General features: G+C 43.8%; 2 protein-coding genes across 7 annotated transcripts; one reads left to right on the top strand and one right to left on the bottom strand.

Moving 5' to 3' along the window:
* Positions 1 to 2,094: 2,094 nt before the first annotated feature.
* Positions 2,095 to 3,425, bottom strand: LOC119156004 (prolyl-tRNA synthetase associated domain-containing protein 1-like). Its single transcript, XM_037405231.1, has 2 exons — positions 3,297 to 3,425; positions 2,095 to 2,632 (listed from the first exon to the last, which is right to left on the bottom strand). The coding sequence occupies exons 1-2, from the start codon at positions 3,378 to 3,380 to the stop codon at positions 2,207 to 2,209; spliced, it is 510 nt and encodes a 169-aa protein (XP_037261128.1). The 5' UTR covers positions 3,381 to 3,425; the 3' UTR covers positions 2,095 to 2,206.
* Positions 3,426 to 5,980: 2,555 nt separating this feature from the next.
* On the top strand, positions 5,981 to 17,812 carry MTIF2 (mitochondrial translational initiation factor 2). 6 transcript variants are annotated; one of them, XM_037405397.1, is made up of 15 exons: positions 5,981 to 6,189; positions 6,585 to 6,710; positions 7,384 to 7,612; positions 8,660 to 8,765; positions 9,673 to 9,844; positions 10,295 to 10,455; positions 10,885 to 11,061; positions 11,584 to 11,723; positions 12,896 to 13,020; positions 13,800 to 14,004; positions 14,874 to 15,126; positions 15,747 to 15,887; positions 16,652 to 16,816; positions 17,028 to 17,168; positions 17,549 to 17,788. In XM_037405397.1, the coding sequence occupies exons 3-15, from the start codon at positions 7,391 to 7,393 to the stop codon at positions 17,716 to 17,718; spliced, it is 2,178 nt and encodes a 725-aa protein (XP_037261294.1). In that variant the 5' UTR covers positions 5,981 to 6,189; positions 6,585 to 6,710; positions 7,384 to 7,390; the 3' UTR covers positions 17,719 to 17,788. The 6 variants fall into 6 exon arrangements, with proteins under 6 accessions (XP_037261294.1, XP_037261293.1, XP_037261292.1 ...); XM_037405396.1 differs by having other exon boundaries at positions 5,981 to 6,217; XM_037405395.1 differs by having other exon boundaries at positions 5,981 to 6,445.
* Positions 17,813 to 18,167: the final 355 nt, after the last annotated feature.

Genomic DNA, 18,167 nt, shown 5'->3' with positions numbered 1-18,167 from the left:
CTGGACTTAAAAACCTTGACAAGTCAAATTTAATTTTTTTTGTTAAGTGATAGAGGATTTTAGGGTGCCACAAAGAAGAAGCCTTAAAAGGGAGGGAGAGTTGGTGGCAGGCAGCGGGTCAGATAAATTTTACTTTTAAAGACACTTCAGACTGTATCTTACTATCTCACTAATTTAGTAACGCACTTGTCAATCCAGACTTCATGAATCAACCCAATATGTCTAAATACCAGATGTTCCTTTCAGTCTTTTATTTGACAACAAATGCAAAATATGTCTTATCTGGACATCTTTCTAGTGACTCTTCCTATAGCTTCAATATTTTTAGGTCACTTTTTTCCCATTTGACATGACTGCCGTGATAGATGGGGTTGGTTTGTGTCTTTCTAAGGTGGAGGGGAGAATTTAAACTGTTGTATCTTGAAATATTCTGTTGTTAAGCTTGCATCTCTGAGAAAGGTGCCAAATCCTTCCAAAATGAAGGAAACCATGGTAAGGATGTTTGTGAAATAACTTGCCCAAGAAGATACTTTTTTTCTTACTCAGTGGTAGTTCTTCATTCTGTAGAATTAAAGATTTCATTTCCTTAATGGGGGGAAAAAAGCCCACCAACTCAACACACAAATGTTAATGTTCTCATAGAATGGTCTTGGCTATACGGAACGAAACCGAGTCAGACTGGCTGATTTTTGCCTTGTTTCATTTGAAGTGTTCCCCTTTTTCACTGTTAGTACTGCATCCTTTAGCACGATGTGGTAGCAAATCATCACCCAAGATTGCAAGTCCTGTTATGTATTTTTTCTTCATGCTTCAGTATTCTTTATTTCAGTTCTGTCTCAGCTTGTGTTGACACTGTTGCTTGCCCTTTAGGCATAGTTTGTACGTGACGCTTCCGTTAGGCTGTGTTCAAAAGCCCTTTTCCTCATCTCTCGCTTCCTCTACTCCCCAGTCTTTGGGTTTTGTGTGGGTACTTGTTGCCACAGTATGTTTACTGGAGTTTGTGGCATTTCTACTGCTTCCGTCTTCAACAGACGATGTTTGAAGGGGGTGCTACTCTTTTGGGCAAGAGAAAGGAGGAGAGAGAATTACGTTATTCAATGTTGAGAATGTACTGGTCTTGTTCTTGTGAGAGTAGATTTTCTATACTAAATGTGTATCGGCTATTGAAAGCCAAATCAGCCTCTCCTCAACCTCTTAAACGCAGGGACGTTTGTGTGTGCAGGCCCCTCCTGCAGGGAGAAGCTCAAGTACAGCCAGTTGTACCATTCCTTCCGTTTCCATAGGTGCTGGTTAAGGTGCAGTGGAGCAGAGAAGATGCGTGTCCTCCATGGGTTCATGAATCTATAGAAATCGTGCCCAGAAGTTAATACAGTTCCAGGCTGTATTAACATTCCTCCTAGGTGCCACCAGGACATACTACACCTGGTCAGGGACCTGCAGTAACATTACTCCTTGGAGCTCTTCTGCCAGGAGAGAGGTTGGTAGCGGGGTCCCCACTCCGCCCCGCCTGCCTTGGGGTGGCTCCCGTGCCTTCTGCTCGCACTGGAGAGGCTCTGGAAATGGGTGAGGCATGCACCTGTCGTGACGGGGCCATCGCCACAAGACTTAATGTATTATTTCTCAAGGGGAGGATACTGTGAAAGTGAAAATGCAACTAAAACCATAGACAATCAAGTGAGTTTTCTGTAGTGTAGGCAAGTTGGTTTGGGGTTTTTTTTCTAGATTAATAATAATAAAAAGCAAGCAATGTGTAGTAGAGTATAAAAGGGTACAGGTGCACAATCTAGACATCTCTGTCCTGTGCGTATTGACAAATATTTTAGAACTTTGTTATTTCCTAAGGATGTTGTTTTAAGTTTAAACCTTTAAGGCCAGTACCACACACGGCAAGTTCCAATTTTATCTATTCTATTAATAAAGACTGTAACATTATTTAAATCACACCTCTTCTACTTACTGGTTATTTAGTGGTAGACTGCAAACGTCTTTTTAAGAATTTTCTGTTAAACTTCTGATAACCCAAAGACAGGTGTTTTTTTTCCTCAACAGATTATACAATATAACCTTACCCAATTGAAGAAATAAAAAAAGGAGTAACCTCGTTTTTTCAGATTTTATTTGTAATGAGACTTTCACCAGTTTTGCTCTTTTGCTCTACAAAATCTATGCCTGGTAATAGAAAAGTGAACTTTGTCTACTTAAGATCTTAATCAAAATGTATGATGATAGGCTCGTGGCCTGTTGATCTCACAAACTTCAAAAAGTCATCAGGGCTTAAGCCCATGGTTGCAGAATTTGTCATTGGATGAAAATACACCTTTTCGTAGCCACCTTCCAGAAAGCCAGCATCCAGCACAAACTTCACATCTCCCTGGTCACAGAAGAGGGCTAGTGGTGTCGCACAGCCCTGGCCCACTCTTAGCTTTTCCAGCATGGCATTTTCATCAGCGAACCTTAGGTTTCCACTTCCAACACCCAGTTTTTTAGCAAGATCATTTAAATTAATTTGCCTGTTGTGCAGAACAGTCACCAGCCAGAATCCTTTCTTCTTTTTGTCTTTAAGAAAAAGGTTCTTACTGTGACCTCCTTTCATGTGTTGGACGTGAGGCATCATTTCTTCAACAGTGAACACCTGGAAAATATCACCGGTGTAGTGTGAGACTCTATACCCCATTAGACTTTTAGTTGTGTACTGGCAGGTATCTTTTGCTTAAATATTTAGAAAATACTGAATGTTATACTCTGCCTGAAAACTGTACCCTTTTATGAATAAGTTTTAAAAGAACACAAATAAAATGTGACATAGTGCTCCTGCGCACTTTCTGAATCATTTCTGGCTCGCGTACCTGGCAAGAACCTCACGCTTCTTTAATGCAAAAGGCAGCCCTGACAGCAGTCATTTTTGTGGCTCCACCATGGACGGAGCCGAATGATGTGGCACACGTGGACTTTTAACTGGGAGTGGGGAAAAAAATTTGGAAAGCATCATGGATGCCCGACTTCACGGTAGGAAGCGGACGGGCCGCAGCTCCTGCAGCCGCTGGGGAGCTGGAGGGGACAAGGGGGAGGCAGGGGACAGAACGAGGGGAAAGAATGGCGGCTGTGCTCAAAATGCTCAGCCCCCCCAAAAACCCAAACCTTCTGCCTGGCCCAGGCTCTAGGTTCGCTGGGCGAGATTACACGCAGATAGTGAATTACGCTAAAAAACCCCGTTCAGGGCCCACAGCTGCCCTGTAGCCTGCTGCGTCCCGTTTCGGGCCGCCGGGCGGGAGCGCGGGGGAGGCGGCGGCCCCTACCTCGGGGTGCTCGGCCGTGACCGTGGCGATGCCCAAGTCCCGCAGCCGCTGGGCCAGCGCCTGCCGTGGCTCCGCCGCCGCCATGGCCGGGCAGGAGGGGCGGGCAGCGCCACCCCCGCCCTGCCCCGCGCCCGCCGCCGCCTCAAGATGGCGCCCGTGCTGCCCCGCCTCGCCCCGCCGCCGCCTCAAGATGGCGCCCGTGCTGCCCCGCCCCGCCGCCTCAAGGTGGCGCTGGCCTGCCCCGCGGCCAGGGCCTGGAGCGCGAAGCCGGCGGTAAGCGGGGATATTTGCGATAAGTTTTGATACGGACCCCCCCGCCCCAGGCTTCAGAGGGGGATGTAACGGCTCTAGGTGGGAAGTTGGTGTGGCTCGGAGGGGTTCTGCCGCCTGTAGCGTGTGAACACAGAGCACGTGTTGCGCGAGCGGCCTGGGCCATCAGGGCAAACTGGGAGCAGGGCGGCTCGGAGCCGCTTGCCGAGGCTCTCGCCTCAAAACCAAACGGCGGAAGAGGGTGCCCAGAGGGGCTGCGAGGGCTGAGGCTGTGGCTGTGTAGCTCCTGGGGCCCGCTGGCCTAGGCCCTGCCGAGCCAGGCCTGCAGAGGCACGGGCCCACTGCCGCGGCTCAGGGCCCTGTGACACCGGAGGGCAGAGCTCGCCGTCCCCGTAGGGCAGAAGAACCCGGCTGTCCCTCCCGCCTCACAGCTCCGCAGGCTACTGCCACCCTCCTTCGGACACGTCTAGCTGGAGAACAGCGTTCTCCGTACAGCTCCCTGCACCTCCCCTCCCGTGCAGTTCAGTATCTCAAGTTTCTTGAAACAATCCGTCTCTTTCCTTGTCAAATGGTGACACTGGAACAATGCTTCGACATACATCAGGTTTTCGCATCCAACGGGAACTGTATTTGGTTTGAACATTGGTTTCAAAACAGGTATTTGTCTCAGATCTATACCTATTACATTTTTTGTACATGTGCTTACTGTAATTTCAGCTGCGAGCTTGTTGCCTGTGTACAGTTACGCTGAAAACGTTGCAGCTAAATAAGGACATTAAGAAAAATTCAAAGCTAGAAAGATGAAAATAAGGTAAACTATTTAGTTAATGATACACGCTAAAAAGAACTGCATAATCAAATGTGTTATTTTTTTAAAGGCAACCAATAATAATCGAGAATTGCAACTAAGGGATAAAGCCAAGCATTAACAGCTACATAGTTAAGTGGAAAATATTTCTACAACCCAAACCATCATCCTGACCTATGACATCAGAAATTATTTGTTTTCAGTTTGCCCTTCAGGAAAACAGGCAATCCATAATAAAGCTTTAAATTTAAACAGTATGAATTTGTGGTTAAGAGACATGTGGATAAAATATGATCCCACGCTAATTCCCAGAGCCTTACAGCAGTGCACGGAAAGATTTCCAGGCAACATCCAACGGAAGATCAACTCAAAAAGCAGATTTGCAGTAAACTCTGGCGACTGTTTTGCGTGCTAAATTTATCTTTCAAATAAAACGTTTTTCAGGTCAATCCCAGGGTCCCCAGACAGCCCCATCGCGTGAAGGACGCGCTGCCCTCGGCGTGCAGGCTGGCAGCTCTGCACCATCTTTCTGCCTGATTTGTCTCCCTGTGCAGAAACAGGCTGTATCTAATGCCCTCTGTACATCCTTTGGTATTTAAGCTTTTTTTACTGTGGTTTATTTTTGAGATATTTTTTCGCATTTTACCTCTGGAGAAACACTCGAGGTCCCTGCGCATTTTAACGTCTCAGTTAGTACCTGGTGCATTCGTCAGCAGACGGTGCCTTTGAAACAGGACATGGGTGTTTTTTTCCAATACTCAGCATCACAAAACAGCAAATACTTGCAGTGGCAAGATCCTGAGGGCAGCAAAACACATAGCACTGCCTGTTGCGTGTGGAAGAACCACCAGTGGGAACTGCTGCAAGTCCCCCATTACAGGCAAAGCATGTAAAATACACAGCTCACACATACGCAGAGGAAATTAGGGTTGTTACAACCTGCAGCTGCTTGGAGGTCACTGTAGGAGCACCACTGTCCCAAGCAGACCCCCAAGGCTAAAGGGTGTCATGGGATGTAATTTGGGATTATCTCTGGGTTTTACAAATGGTATTAATGAGGGAACACCAAGGCTTTTTCAAAAACCACTTACAGCACTTGCCCCTAGATTTTTTTTCCTTGTCTCTTAAGTGGTATCATTTCAGAGATGACAAATTAAGAGAGAACTTTAGAAGGTTCACTCATGTTAAGGCTTTAGATTGGAGATGGGTGGGAGGACGTCGCGAGGGAAAGGTACTATCTCCCAGCAGGCTGGAGAAAACCCTGTTAAAGCGGTTTATAAAAGAGCATGCCGAGCCCTCGGGTGGGTGCCAGGGCTGAGGAACGCCAGGCCGCCGCCAGCGGCTCTCCCGCCCGCTGTGAGGAGACGCCCCGCCCCCAGCCGGCCCCTGCGGCCACGCCCAGGGCCCCACCGCGCCTGCGCCTGCCCTCGCGCCCCGGCGCCTGCGCAGAGAGCGGCTCGGCGGCGCGAGGCAGGGAGCGCGCGGCGGGCGCGGGGGACGCCGGGCCCCCCCACCCCCCCCACCCCCCCCACCCCCCCCACCCCCCCACCCCCCCCACCCCCCCCCCCCACCACCCCCCACCACCCCCCCACCCCCACCCACACCCCCCCCAGCGGGCTGACGGCGCGGGGGCCGCCGGGTCGCCGCCTGCGGCCAGTGCTCTCCCGGGCCGCCTGCTTGCGATCGCCGCACCTGCAGGCTCGGAGAAGGGGGTGTGGGGGCTGCGACGGCGGGGAGGGTTGCAGCGGGCAGGTGTCCGGGAGGTTGATGGCCGCATGGTGCGCGTCGTTGCGGTGCGGTCCGGCGCGCAGCGGGGTGAGGCTGTTTCTGAGGCCTCCCGGTGGTGAGCGCGGCTTGTGAGGCGAAAGGCCCGTGTGGCCTGTGGGCTTCTCCTCAGCGCTGGCCGAAAGGCTGAGCGTAAGAGCGGGACGAGCCAGAGGGGTGTCTGCCCCAGCCGCTGGTGGCCCGCGGGCCCCGAGAGCCAGGGTGGTTTCTTTGCAGTGAGCAACCTTGCATGGATCTCAACGCTGCGAGCTTGTCCGGCCTCTCCTTGGCCTTGTGCTGCCTTTCGGTGTGTGCAGCGTCCAGGGGCAGCTCCTGGGGGTCCCTCGGTTTTAGCTGTTCTGCCGCTTTAAAATTCTCTTTGGCGGGGGAGGGGGGGAGGTAGTTGTTTTTGGCTGATTGGTTTGTCATCTGCTCACTTCTTGCAGGTATGGGGATACAGGAGAGTTTTTAAATAGATCTCAGTCATTCTGAGGGGAACTGATAAAGCATTTCACTCATTTGGAGCTGCTTGGAAGATGGTACAAAGCCACCTTTGAGAGAAGACATAGAAGGTATAGAGAATGTCATCACTGAGCAGAAGGAAAAATAGACAACTCTGAACAAGACATGTTCAAATAGGAGACAGTTTTGTGGCATAATTGGTAAAATAACTCAGTCCAAAGTTAAGATAGTTAAGATGCGGGATGATCTGACAGAAGAGCCTTGGAAACTTTTAATTGCTAAGCCAGCGTTCAGCCTCAAAGAACGTCTCTCTGCGTGACAGCAGCGGTATTACTGCAGTGCTGTAGTCGTTTAGCATTGGTACATGCCCATGTAAGCAGGGTTTTGTGAATGTGCTTTACTGGCCTAGAGAGCTGGGTCACATCTGGATAACTTACCAGTATAGCATGAGGAGTGCAAATGCCCCTTTTTTTCTAGGTAGTGTTAAAGAACCTGAAATGGGATTTCAGTAGTTTATGTTAAAGATCAGTGGAGAAAAGTGAAAGATCTGTAAGCTGTGGCGGTATTAGTAGATCTGTGTGTCTGCAGTGGGATAGTGGAGAAGGGTGAAGCACTTACGAAAACTGAAAAACTGGAAGAGTTACCAAACTGTTCAATTTTGTCAGCATTAAAAACCCTGTTTTGAAACATAACATTTGTGCCTTGTGTTCCTGTCTGTATTATCATAGAAAAGAATATTTTTCAGCTTTGAGACTGATTTCAATGTGTCCTTTGTATTTTCAGTGTAGAAATGAATCGAGGGTTGATACTAAAGTTTGAAAATCTGGTCCAGTTACGTGGTGCCTGCCAGCAGCTGCGTACTCTCTCCTACGGAAAAGTTCACGGAGCACAATGGAAGCCTGTGCAGTCATCTGCACATCCTGTGTGGTCCATTCTGTATCCACGGTTCTGGCAAAAAGACAAATTAATCAGTATTGACTTATCACAACGCAGACATCTAGCTACAAAGGAGGTAATTAACAAAACCCAATAATCTCAGATTTTGTGTGAAATGTCAAAGTACAAGAACTCCATTGGATAACCTTAATTACAAAAAAAAAAGGAGCTTTATTAATGAATATAGAGAATTTACTTTACATTTAATAGGTAAAATGTAGTTAGTGTGTGACTGTAGTGTGACTCCCTGTTGTGATTTAACCCCAGCTGGCAACTAAACCGCACACAGCCACTCGCTTTGCCCCCCTGCAGCGGGGTGGGGAGCGGATCGGAAGGGTGGAGGCGAGAAAGCTCGTGGGTTGACGTAAGGACAGCTTAATAAGTAAGGCAAAAGCCGCACACGCAAGCGAAGCTGCTCCCCACGGGCAGGCAGGTGCTCGGCCATCCCTGGGACAGCCGGGCTCCATCACATGTAGCAGGGACTTGGGAAGGCAAACGCCATCGCTCCGAATGTCCCCCCCTTCCTCCTCCCCCCGGCTTCACGTGCCGAGCGTGAGGCTGTACGGTGTGGGATACCCTGTGGGAGCTGGGGCTGGCCGTGTGCCCCCGCAGCTCCGTGTGCCCCCAGCCTCTGTGTTGGCGGGGTGGGGTGAGGGGCAGGAAAGGCCTTGGCTCTGTGTAATTCTGGCCAGCAGCGACTGAAACATCCCTGGGTTGTCAGCGCTGTTCCAGCACAGATCCAAAACAGCCCTGTAGCCGCTGTCGTGAAGGACATGAATTCTATCCCAGCCCAAACCAGCACACTCCGTCTCAAATACTGACTTAAAGTGCTTACACCAGCATCATCATAAATCTTGCAGAGGCAGGAGGAAAGTATTAAATGGAAATTATTTTGTTTCCTTGTTTCGAAAATTTAAAAGTAAAAACAGATTAAGTATAGTATGTTATAAATTTTAAATATTCAGTGTGATGTGTTAAGTCATTTGTTTATTGTATTTATTAGTAATGTAAAAAAGATGTGTTTACATCATATAGCTTGAGATCATTGCCTTTTTAATAGTTTTTACTATTTTTTAGTTTATGCCAGCTATGTGTTCCTATATATGTATCTAATTCCACTTAGGAGACAAAAAAGAAGAGAAAGAAGATGCCACTGTCAAAAGGTGAAGTGGAGATAAAGCAGATGATGACTATTGAGGAACTTGCTCGAGCTATGGGTAAAGACATAGGTGAGAGCCTGCTCTGTTATTTGAAATCAAATGAAACACAACAGCTAAAATCTATCATGCCGCTTTTGCAAGTGGTAGAGGCAAAGATGCCTATGGTGGCATTAATAGTTGCTAATCCCTCCCTCCCTCCCGTAGCAAGGCATACCAAAGAAAATGTTGGTAGACGCAGTGGCAGACTAAAGAGAAAAACATTTGGACTGGAAAAAAGTCTGGAAACACTCGCCTCTGCAGGTGACTACCCTGGCAGCTGGGTTACAGAAGCAGGCTTGTTCTTTTAACTCCACGAACTGTGCCTGGTTGTATAGTGGCTCAGCTTGAGCAGTTTTCAATGATGTTTTAGGGGGTTTAGCGTGTTTTAACTGTCCACATTTGAAATAATTCCATAGCTGTGTTGTACCTATCTCCGATCTCTTTTTATCCAGCTGGGTACTTTTTCTGGCAAACTTCCCTTTAGGCAGTGAGGAGAGAAGCAGAAAGTTCTGTCGCGTCTTGCTGTATGTTCCTGAGATAGCATGTAACAATTTCTGACTACTGCGATATGTTCTGTATTTCTACTACCAAAGAAAGTGGCCTATGAACCGGTTGACTCCTTGAGTCACTTCTGTGCTATTTGGTTTAGATGAGTTTGTTGTTTTCTTCTTAGGGGATAACTGAAAAGCAAGCAATGAAAATCTAAGTGGAGAATCAACATTGTAGCATCTAATACAGCAGTCATTTTCAGTAAATCTTTCTGAATCAAGGTCTTAGTGTAACAGGAACTCTTGGATTAACTAAAAGAAAAGTGCTTTGTGAGTGAAACTCACTAGCACGTTATAAACTACTAATGAGAAAGTCTTATGAAGTGGGGTTTTTTGTGTGCCATGTTTTTGTGGATGTAATTGTTAAATGTCCTTATCTTTTTTTACAGATCATGTTTACCAAGCGCTGCTGTACACAGACATTGACCTTGCTTCACTAGAACCAGATTCCATCTTACATGAAGACCATATCAAGATAATTGTTAAAAAATCAGGAATGAAGTATAAATCAGCAAAACTGAAAGAGGAAAAAGAAAGAGAAAACACAGATGCTGTGAAAAGGTAAGTTGTGAAGTGCTCTTTTTATCCTATTTGTTGCTGCAAGTGTTTTTTTCATATACTGTATTTTCTTTGTTCTGACGGTATGTTGATAATACCTGATATAGTCGCAACCTGATAATATTTAAGAGATAAAGTTTGATTTCTTTTGCGGTAAAACTGATAGTCAGATTCGATTTGTTCTAGGTGAGCTTTTTCTATGCCATTCTCTGAAGAAAAGCCAATTCTTTGATACATTGAATTGCAGTATTAATTGATGCAGCAATAAGGCTGGGTACTAAGAGGGCTAACTGTGTGGTGTAGCTAGAATTTGTGATCGTAGTGGTGAGAAGCTAGGCTTACCTGTTCATCACTGAGTTCTGATAAATGACTCTTCGTTAGCTGTAGTGGGCACGTATGCCGCTCAGTGAACTTCTTTGGTATTTACAAAACACATTTTTGTTTTAATTGTAGGCCGCCTGCAGACCCAGCAGTACTAACACCACGGCCCCCAGTTGTTACTATCTTGGGCCACGTTGATCATGGGAAAACGACCTTACTTGACAGTCTACGAAAAACTCAAGTGGCGTCAATGGAAGCAGGAGGCATTACACAACACATTGGTGCTTTTCTGGGTATGATTCAAGTGTATGTGCTTGTGTATAAAACAGTTTACTCTTAATTTTGCATAAGGGGCTGACTTGCTGTCAGTTCATTGGGGAAAAGTGTTGCAACATGAACAGTTTCTATATAAGCAGTGAAAAAGGAAACCATAACTGGTGGTAACTGTCATAACTAAGTGGATGGAACTTTGAAGTGGATTGCCTGTGCAGTTGAAATTGTATTTAGACTATTTTGGATTATGAAAGATCCCAGGATGATTTTTCTTTCCTGAGGAGTTAAAAGTGCTTTCTTTGACCTGCATGCTGACAGTTATCTGTCTGCCTAAAATACCTCATTGTTACTAAAAAAGCTCCTAAAGGAATGATGCTTGATTTACAACAAGTCAAATAAAGCTATGTGAAATGTGGATTTTAAAATGTATTATATATACTTGTTCACAGTGCATTTGCCTTCTGGGGAAAAAATAACTTTTCTTGATACTCCGGGACATGCAGCTTTTTCAGCCATGCGAGCAAGAGGTACCCACGTTACTGACATCGTCATACTGGTTGTAGCGGCAGAAGATGGAGTAATGCAGCAAACTGTAGAATCTATCCAACATGCTAAAAATGCAGGAGGTACGGTGTTTGACTTGTTAACATGACATTCTGGAGTGAGTGGCAAGCCCAGTACACAAAGTTAATAAAGGTGTGTGTTCCTATGCAGTTCAATTAGACGTTAGTGAAGTGCTTATTATTTACCTCTCAAAAGAGACTCCTTGAATTGGAATCCACAGAGCTTGGGATATAACTGTTGTAGTCCTATTCCTTCTCCTCTGGGAAGGAGTTTGAAAATGTACTGAATGTTGTAGTTTTACATAAAGATATTAAAATAATTTTTTCAGGACTTGCAGGTTCGTGAGAGGAGCACTTACAGAGGTGGGGTGTGGGGTTTATTGTTGGGTTTTTTTCCCCTTCCCTACTAGGGTAACTCCTCCAGCTTACTTGTGGTAGCTCAGATCTCAATGGCTGCTCAGGGAGTAGGCAGCAAGTGGGATGATTTGTTCTACATGCTCATAAGCTGCTCTAATCTTCTATTGCAACTGTACTAGTAGCAGCAAGTTTTTGCTTATGTTGGTGATGAGTGTGTTCTCTTTTTAGTTCCTCTTATCCTTGCCATTAATAAATGTGACAAACCTGAAGCTGATCCTGAAAGAGTAAAGAAGGAACTGCTGGCTTACGATGTGGTCTGTGAAGAGTTTGGAGGTGATGTTCAAGCTGTAAATATTTCTGCACTCAAGGTAAGGTTTTGGTGGAAAAAAGGGTGTTCATGGGCATCTAGTATGTGCATACAGCTGCATTTTATTTGGCAGCTGGAAAAATAAAATGCTTACTTTCCTAGTATTTGACACCTTACCATGAGCTAAGAGCTGCTGGGTCTCACTGGAATAATTTGAAACATACTTGTATCATATTTTGAGGCTCAGACCTTCAGTGAACAATAATAATACCTCATTTTTCTTCTGGAAATTTAGTGGCTGTTTTTCAGGTTAATCTTAATTGCTGTTTCTTCTTACATATGCTCATTTGTATGAAATCAGAGAGTAAGTAAGTATTTTCCTAAACATGGCTAATCACAGGAACGTAGTTTTGTGGTGGTCTTACAAGATTTACCATCTTAGCTTTGCAAACAACTGATAGCTAAAAACTGAACTAAAATCTGAACTTTAGTTTTGTGGTGGCCAGAACAGCTTTGTCCAAACTGATGCAGCAGTATCTTAGCTTTATTGCTGTCTTTCTAAATGCATGCCAAGTAATTTTCTAAAATTTTGACAAGTTCAATACCTTTTGAAGTCATGCCCTTACACTTTAAAATAGGTATACATAAAAGTGGCTTCTCCACCCACCTCTGTTGTTGCCTTAATTCCTGTAGATCTGGATCTGCTGACAGCTAGCTTGTTGTATCTGTTCTCAAAAATAAAATGTAATTAGAACAAGGGAAGAAAAAAAGAAAACAGACCAACTGTTTTGTCTCTTTGATGTCCTGGAATCTTGACTGGGTGGTAGGTGTCATCAATTTTGATTTGTCTGTTTAGCTGTGGGGGTTTTTTTGTTGGTTGCCGTTTGGTTTTTTTTAATTTGCATTCCTAATAAACTTGTACCAGAATATTGCAAGGTCTTTTTCTGCGTCATTAACCTGGATGCTATGAACAGAGAAGCAAGGAAACTGTCCTTCCTAATATTTCATGCAGTCTGGACCAGCTGTGCAGGAGTTTTAATAGTTTATTACTTCAGTGCTGGCTTGCCTTGAAGGCAAGGGGATCTGTGCTGTTGGACTGTATTGTGTTGTTAGAAGTTCTGAATTAAAAGGGAGAATCTGGCACTAAGATTTCAACTTCTGATCTTACTTTAATAGGGCACTTCCTCTACACATATATATATATTTATATTTTTTGTGTACGGTTTTATACAGGGTGAAAACCTGATGGTTTTAGCAGAAGCAACTGTTGCTTTAGCAGAGATGTTAGAACTGAAGGCAGATCCCACAGGTCTGGTAGAGGGGACTGTAATTGAGTCTCGCAAAGACAAAGGGAAAGGGTAAGTGATCTGCTGCCTTTACAACTTGATGGAGCAATTTGTAACAGAGCAGGAGGTTCCGGAGGTTGTACCTCTGTGTTTAACACTGAACTTCTTGTTGCTGTTGTTAAATAAAACTAATGGTTTCTTTGCAGTGGTTGTAATCAAGCATTGAAATGTTACCCTACAGCAATGAGTGCCAGAAAAAGAAGTTACAAACTGATAGGGCAAAATTCATCATATCACTGAAATTACATCCTGTTGGCACAGGAAATAGTTTAAAATGCTAGAGCAGATGTGTTTTTATTTAATGTCACTAAAAAAGTAGGAATTATTGAGTTAATAGTCATAGGATAATATTTACGCTTTTTTGGGCGAATTGTGAGTAAGATGACATTTTACTCTTTTAAATGTCTTAGTCCTTTTGCAGGTTCACTGCAAACAAGGTGTGTTCTGCCCTCTAAAAATGAACTGAATTCCAGGAAGTTGTTGGGGTTTGTTTGTTGTTTTTTTTTCTGGGCGGTGGGGGAGTCAGTGTGTAAAATCAGTCTGTTGCTGATCTCACAAATGCCAAATGTTGTATTGATCTGCAGAAATGAAGGGAGTACAGTACACATTTTGGGCCTCTTGCAAGTCACTTTAAAATTTTACTGGTGCTTTAGTAAAATGTCACAGGAATATCTGCCTGTGATCAATCACTAGCATGTTTTGGTTTGCTTGTGTACCTGTGCTAACCATGAAAACAGGGAGAAGAGTCGCTTTTATTTTGTCTGTCATTTTTCTCCTCTGCTTTTCGCTAGTCCAGTTACCACAGCCATCATACAAAGAGGAACTCTGAGGAAAGGCTGTGTCCTGGTTGGAGGGAAGACGTGGGCAAAAGTGCGTTTCATGTTTGATGAGAACGGCAAAGCTGTAGATGCAGCCTCTCCAGGCATCCCAGTGGAAATCATGGGCTGGAAGGAAGTCCCTTCAGCAGGAGATGAAATCCTTGAAGTAGAATCTGAGGTACAGAAAGAACTGTTTAATGCAAAACTCACACAGCAGTAAGGTGGATGGGAAGGAGCTGAGGAAAAAAAAAAAAAGTGATAGCTTTCATTCTAAACCTGGATAATCTGATGAAAGATGAAGGCCAGGCATGGGTAATAAGAGACCTGAGCTAGGTGCTCTAGAAGAGGAATGAGGATTTGTACGTTACCTCTTTCTTTTCCACTGCCCCTACCTTTCATCTCCCGGACTGTCCTCATCTCCATGCATCCAGATTAACCTGCTTTACAATCACATGAAGAAAGCAGGCTGCCTCTGGAATTAAAAATGAGTCACCTTTTGATTCATGCTTTTGCTGCTCATGGTCATCCTGCCTTCCTTGGTGCTTTGTTTGCAGTGGCTGCAGTCCTGAGTGGCTTCTGCTGGGGTAAGCTGGGATATGTTCTAACGTGTTCCCTTTCTAAGGGTGCAGAAGGCTTTTTTCTTTTTTATGTGATCACACTGTCACCCTACCTGGAGAACATCCCATACCTAATGATATCAGTGTTTTAATTTTAGAATGAGACAACTAGTTTCTGACAAAATAATACGTATAAATAAAGTATGTTTGAAATAGGTGTTGTGAAAGCTGGTTGATTACCACATGAAAGAATTAACAATAATTCTTTTCTGCAGTGCAGACGTACTATAGAAACAGGCCTTGAGTCATGTTGTTGTAGCCCAGGGAGGGAGCTATTGTGCTCATTCTCTGCCATCCTTGCAGCAAAATCTGTTGTTAAATGTGAAAGAAAATGAGTGAGCCTGTAGAGAAGATGCAAAAGGATGAAACTGCATTAGTGTGTTTTCTGATGCAGTGCTTTGAAAGGTAATGTTTCTGTCTTCCTGCCCAGCAAAGGGCACGTGAAGTTGTGGCTTGGAGAACCTATGTTGAACAACAGGAGAGGATGAAAAGGGATGTGGAAGCTATTGAAGCAAAGCAAAAGGAGCACAGGATGGAATATGAGCAGAAGCAACAGAAGCTAGCCCATCTGACCTGGAGACAGAGGAAGGCAGTGCTGTACAAGGCCAATAAGCATCTAATGTATTCAAAGCCTAAAGAGAGAACAGAGATGGACAAAAACGTGCTATCGGTAGTCGTTAAAGGTACTGTCCTGTTTACTGCTCTGTTGTTTTTGTGCTTCTCAAATGTTCAGTCTGAAAGCATAGCTCTAAACTATTAACAAAATTTCTGTTACCAGAAGTTTCATCAGTTTTAAACTGAACAGATTATTGAACTTCTTCAGTAAGGGGAGGGGCATCAGAAAACATTCCGTGGTCAGAAGGATGTGCTTCCAGCAGGGCCAGAGCAACAGGAAAATCTATGAGCCTATAATATACAGGCACTTGTAAAACCCATACAATTGCCTATATATATAAATTTACAAAAAAATTAAAAATACAAGCTATATGAGCAGCAGTACTGCATCAGCAAAATGGAGGACAAGAGCAATTACGTATTAGTTCAGGTGGCACAGAGGGAGCTATGCAAACTTGACGTGAAAATGGCAGCAAATACAGAGCCTCTGGTCCTATTGTATTTATTAAGTTCCTTTTTTGAATTAATAGACTTGTTAGATGTGTTTTAACATGCTACTGAAAATATAATAAGAATGATAGATGTCAAAAGGCCATGTTGCATAGCATGGAGTTGTCGTGCCCTTAGTTCTACTTCAGTGCTTCTTTGATACATACAAAGTCAGCAGTACTTCCATTTGTACACACAGGTGATGTGGATGGATCTGTTGAAGCTGTTTTGAACATTCTGGACAGCTATGATGGTGACGGTGAATGTAAACTGGATATCATTTATTTTGGAATGGGAGACATCAGCGAAACTGACATAAGTCTGGCTGAAGCATTTAATGGTGTGTGTTTAAAAATCAAATTACAATTTGTACAAACTATTGAAATGGGAAGGCCTTAATTCTGGCTTTGTTTTCTCAATAATTAGCAGCATTAATAAGGTAAACAATATAATGCTTCCTTTAACATGGAACAGGAATGCAGGTGGGGAAGGCTGGACATGTCAGGAAAATGGAAGGACTCTTGAGAAGCTGTTGCCAGTAGCTGAATTGTTAAGGTTAAACTCTGACTCTCACTTGGGTTACTCTCATGCTCAAACCAGGCAAAGCTAGGAAAGTAGGTTACAGATTTCCTTTTCTTCAGGGACACGACTGGAAAGACTGTCAGTCGTTCCTGTTTTTACCCCGTAATTCTCACCTGCCATAGTCCATCCACAGTTGGATGAGAATGATTTAAGAATACACTTCCAGCTTAATTTGGACAGCCAAACTTTTTTCTGGCCCAAAAATGTGAGGACCTTGTCCTTCGCATGAGCTGTGGTGAGCTGTGTGTGAGCATTAGTTTGTTTTGATACCTCCAGTTCTGTCATTGGGGAACTTTCTGTGACTGCTTTTTTTGAACCATTTGATACAAGGTTAGTAGCAGTGTGCAATAGAGGGAGAAATAAGCAGCCTCTCCGGTAAAGGGAAGTAGCAGTTTCTTCTTTTGCTGACCAGCAATTCCCCTGCAAGTTCAGCATTACAGAATAGACACAGCAGCCACTTTCACATACTGTTTAAGGAGTGCTCTCTTGTAGTCATCACTTGCTGATTGTTTTATTTATCAGGTGTTGTATTTGGATTCAGTGTGAAAGCCAATGACAGTATTAAACAGCTGGCTGCTAAAAAGGGAGTAAAAATTAAACTTCACAATATCATCTACAAACTTATTGATGACGTGAAAGAAGAGATAAATAGCAGACTACCCCCCTCTGTGGTAGAGAATACAATAGGTGAGTTTTCATTCACTGATAAACTTTTGTTTTGCAATGTAGCCTAAAGTTTATTCTCCAATGAAGTGTTCCTATCGTATCAAATATTTTATATTCCTCTGTAGCTGCTTTTCTGTTTTGTTAGAAAGCTTGCTAAGCAAAAGTGTAGCTTGCTTCCACTTATTGCCAGTTTATTATTTTAGTATACTTCATATAACTTTTTTTCTTTTAGGGGAAGCTTCTGTTCTCAACATCTTCTCTGTAACAGTAGGAAAAAACAAAATTCCAGTAGCTGGATGCAGAGTACAGAAGGGGCTGCTAGACAAAAAAATGAAGTTTAAGCTCATCCGTAACGGGGATGTTATTTGGAAAGGTAAGAGTAATTGCCACAAAACATGTATTTGTAGAATATTAAGACACTGCTAGTTCCCTGTGAAGCTAGTGCAAAATGCACGTATCTGATCATAGGGTAATCCTGTACGCTGTTTAGGATGGAGTTGTTCCAACTAGCAAAAAAATGCAAAATGCCACTGTGCTGTTATCCAGACCTTTTTCTAACCACCAGCTCTGGTAGGAAAGCAGGAGCATCACAGGGTTTACCTGCAGAAAAGGACTGACTTTCATTAGCTGCAAGTGCACACAATCCCTACATTGTTTTGCTTTCATTTTGTTGCTAGGAGGTGAAACATTAGTTCTCTTAAGAAGGGCAAACCAAAACACTTCTGTGCTCTTTGATGTACTTTCTCTTTGTAGGATCTTTATCATCACTGAAGCATCATAAAGATGATGTCCAGGTAATAAAAATGGGTATGGATTGTGGATTGAGTTTGGAAAACCATATAGAATTCAATATTGGAGACGAAATTATCTGTTATGAAGAAAAAGTAGTTCAACAGACAACTTCCTGGGATCCAGGATTTTAAAATACATTTGAATACATTAACACAAAAGGACATGTATTATTCCTGGCTGGCCTTCAACTCTTTAATATTAAAGAAACTTTTAAGAGGTGTACAAGCTTCATTCTATCTGATGTTCGTATAAGATGTCCTACTCTTAAATCTTGTTAAGCAACCAGCTTGCCTCATTAGAATATGGGATAACCTACAGCAATTAATTGCAAGCATTTCACATGTGTAAAACTATCACTGTGTCAATGTTTCTGATGACTATCTATTGGTTCCAAAATAGCTGAACCATCTTCTTCCCCTCCCTGGTGCTGCTGTGCAGGCTACATACTGAAAAACTGCATTTTGTGAGCAGGGCTCTTCTGTTTTCTGTAGACATGACTTCAGACCCCTTCATCTGTTTTTCTGGATTAGATGTACTGTACTGTGCTCCTCTCATGTTTAAAGAGATTACTTCTAAGTGT

The sequence above is a fragment of the Falco rusticolus genome, chromosome 12, assembly GCF_015220075.1.
Source record: "Falco rusticolus isolate bFalRus1 chromosome 12, bFalRus1.pri, whole genome shotgun sequence".
NCBI lineage: Eukaryota > Metazoa > Chordata > Aves > Falconiformes > Falconidae > Falco > Falco rusticolus.
The sequence above is the reverse complement of the archived record's forward strand: the minus strand, read 5'-3'. Positions and strand labels throughout refer to the sequence as shown.

Coding starts and splice junctions, on each gene's coding strand:
- LOC119156004 (XM_037405231.1), bottom strand. CDS start 3,380: ATGGCGGCGGCGGAGCCACGGCAGGCGCTGGCCCAGCGGCTGCGGGAC. Junction 2,633..3,296: donor TCACGGCCGAGCACCCCGAG/GTAGGGGCCGCC, acceptor GATATTTTCCAG/GTGTTCACTGTTGAAGAAAT.
- MTIF2 (XM_037405394.1), top strand. CDS start 7,391: ATGAATCGAGGGTTGATACTAAAGTTTGAAAATCTGGTCCAGTTACGT. Junction 11,062..11,583: donor ACATGCTAAAAATGCAGGAG/GTACGGTGTTTG, acceptor TTCTCTTTTTAG/TTCCTCTTATCCTTGCCATT. Junction 16,817..17,027: donor TGTGGTAGAGAATACAATAG/GTGAGTTTTCAT, acceptor TTTTTCTTTTAG/GGGAAGCTTCTGTTCTCAAC.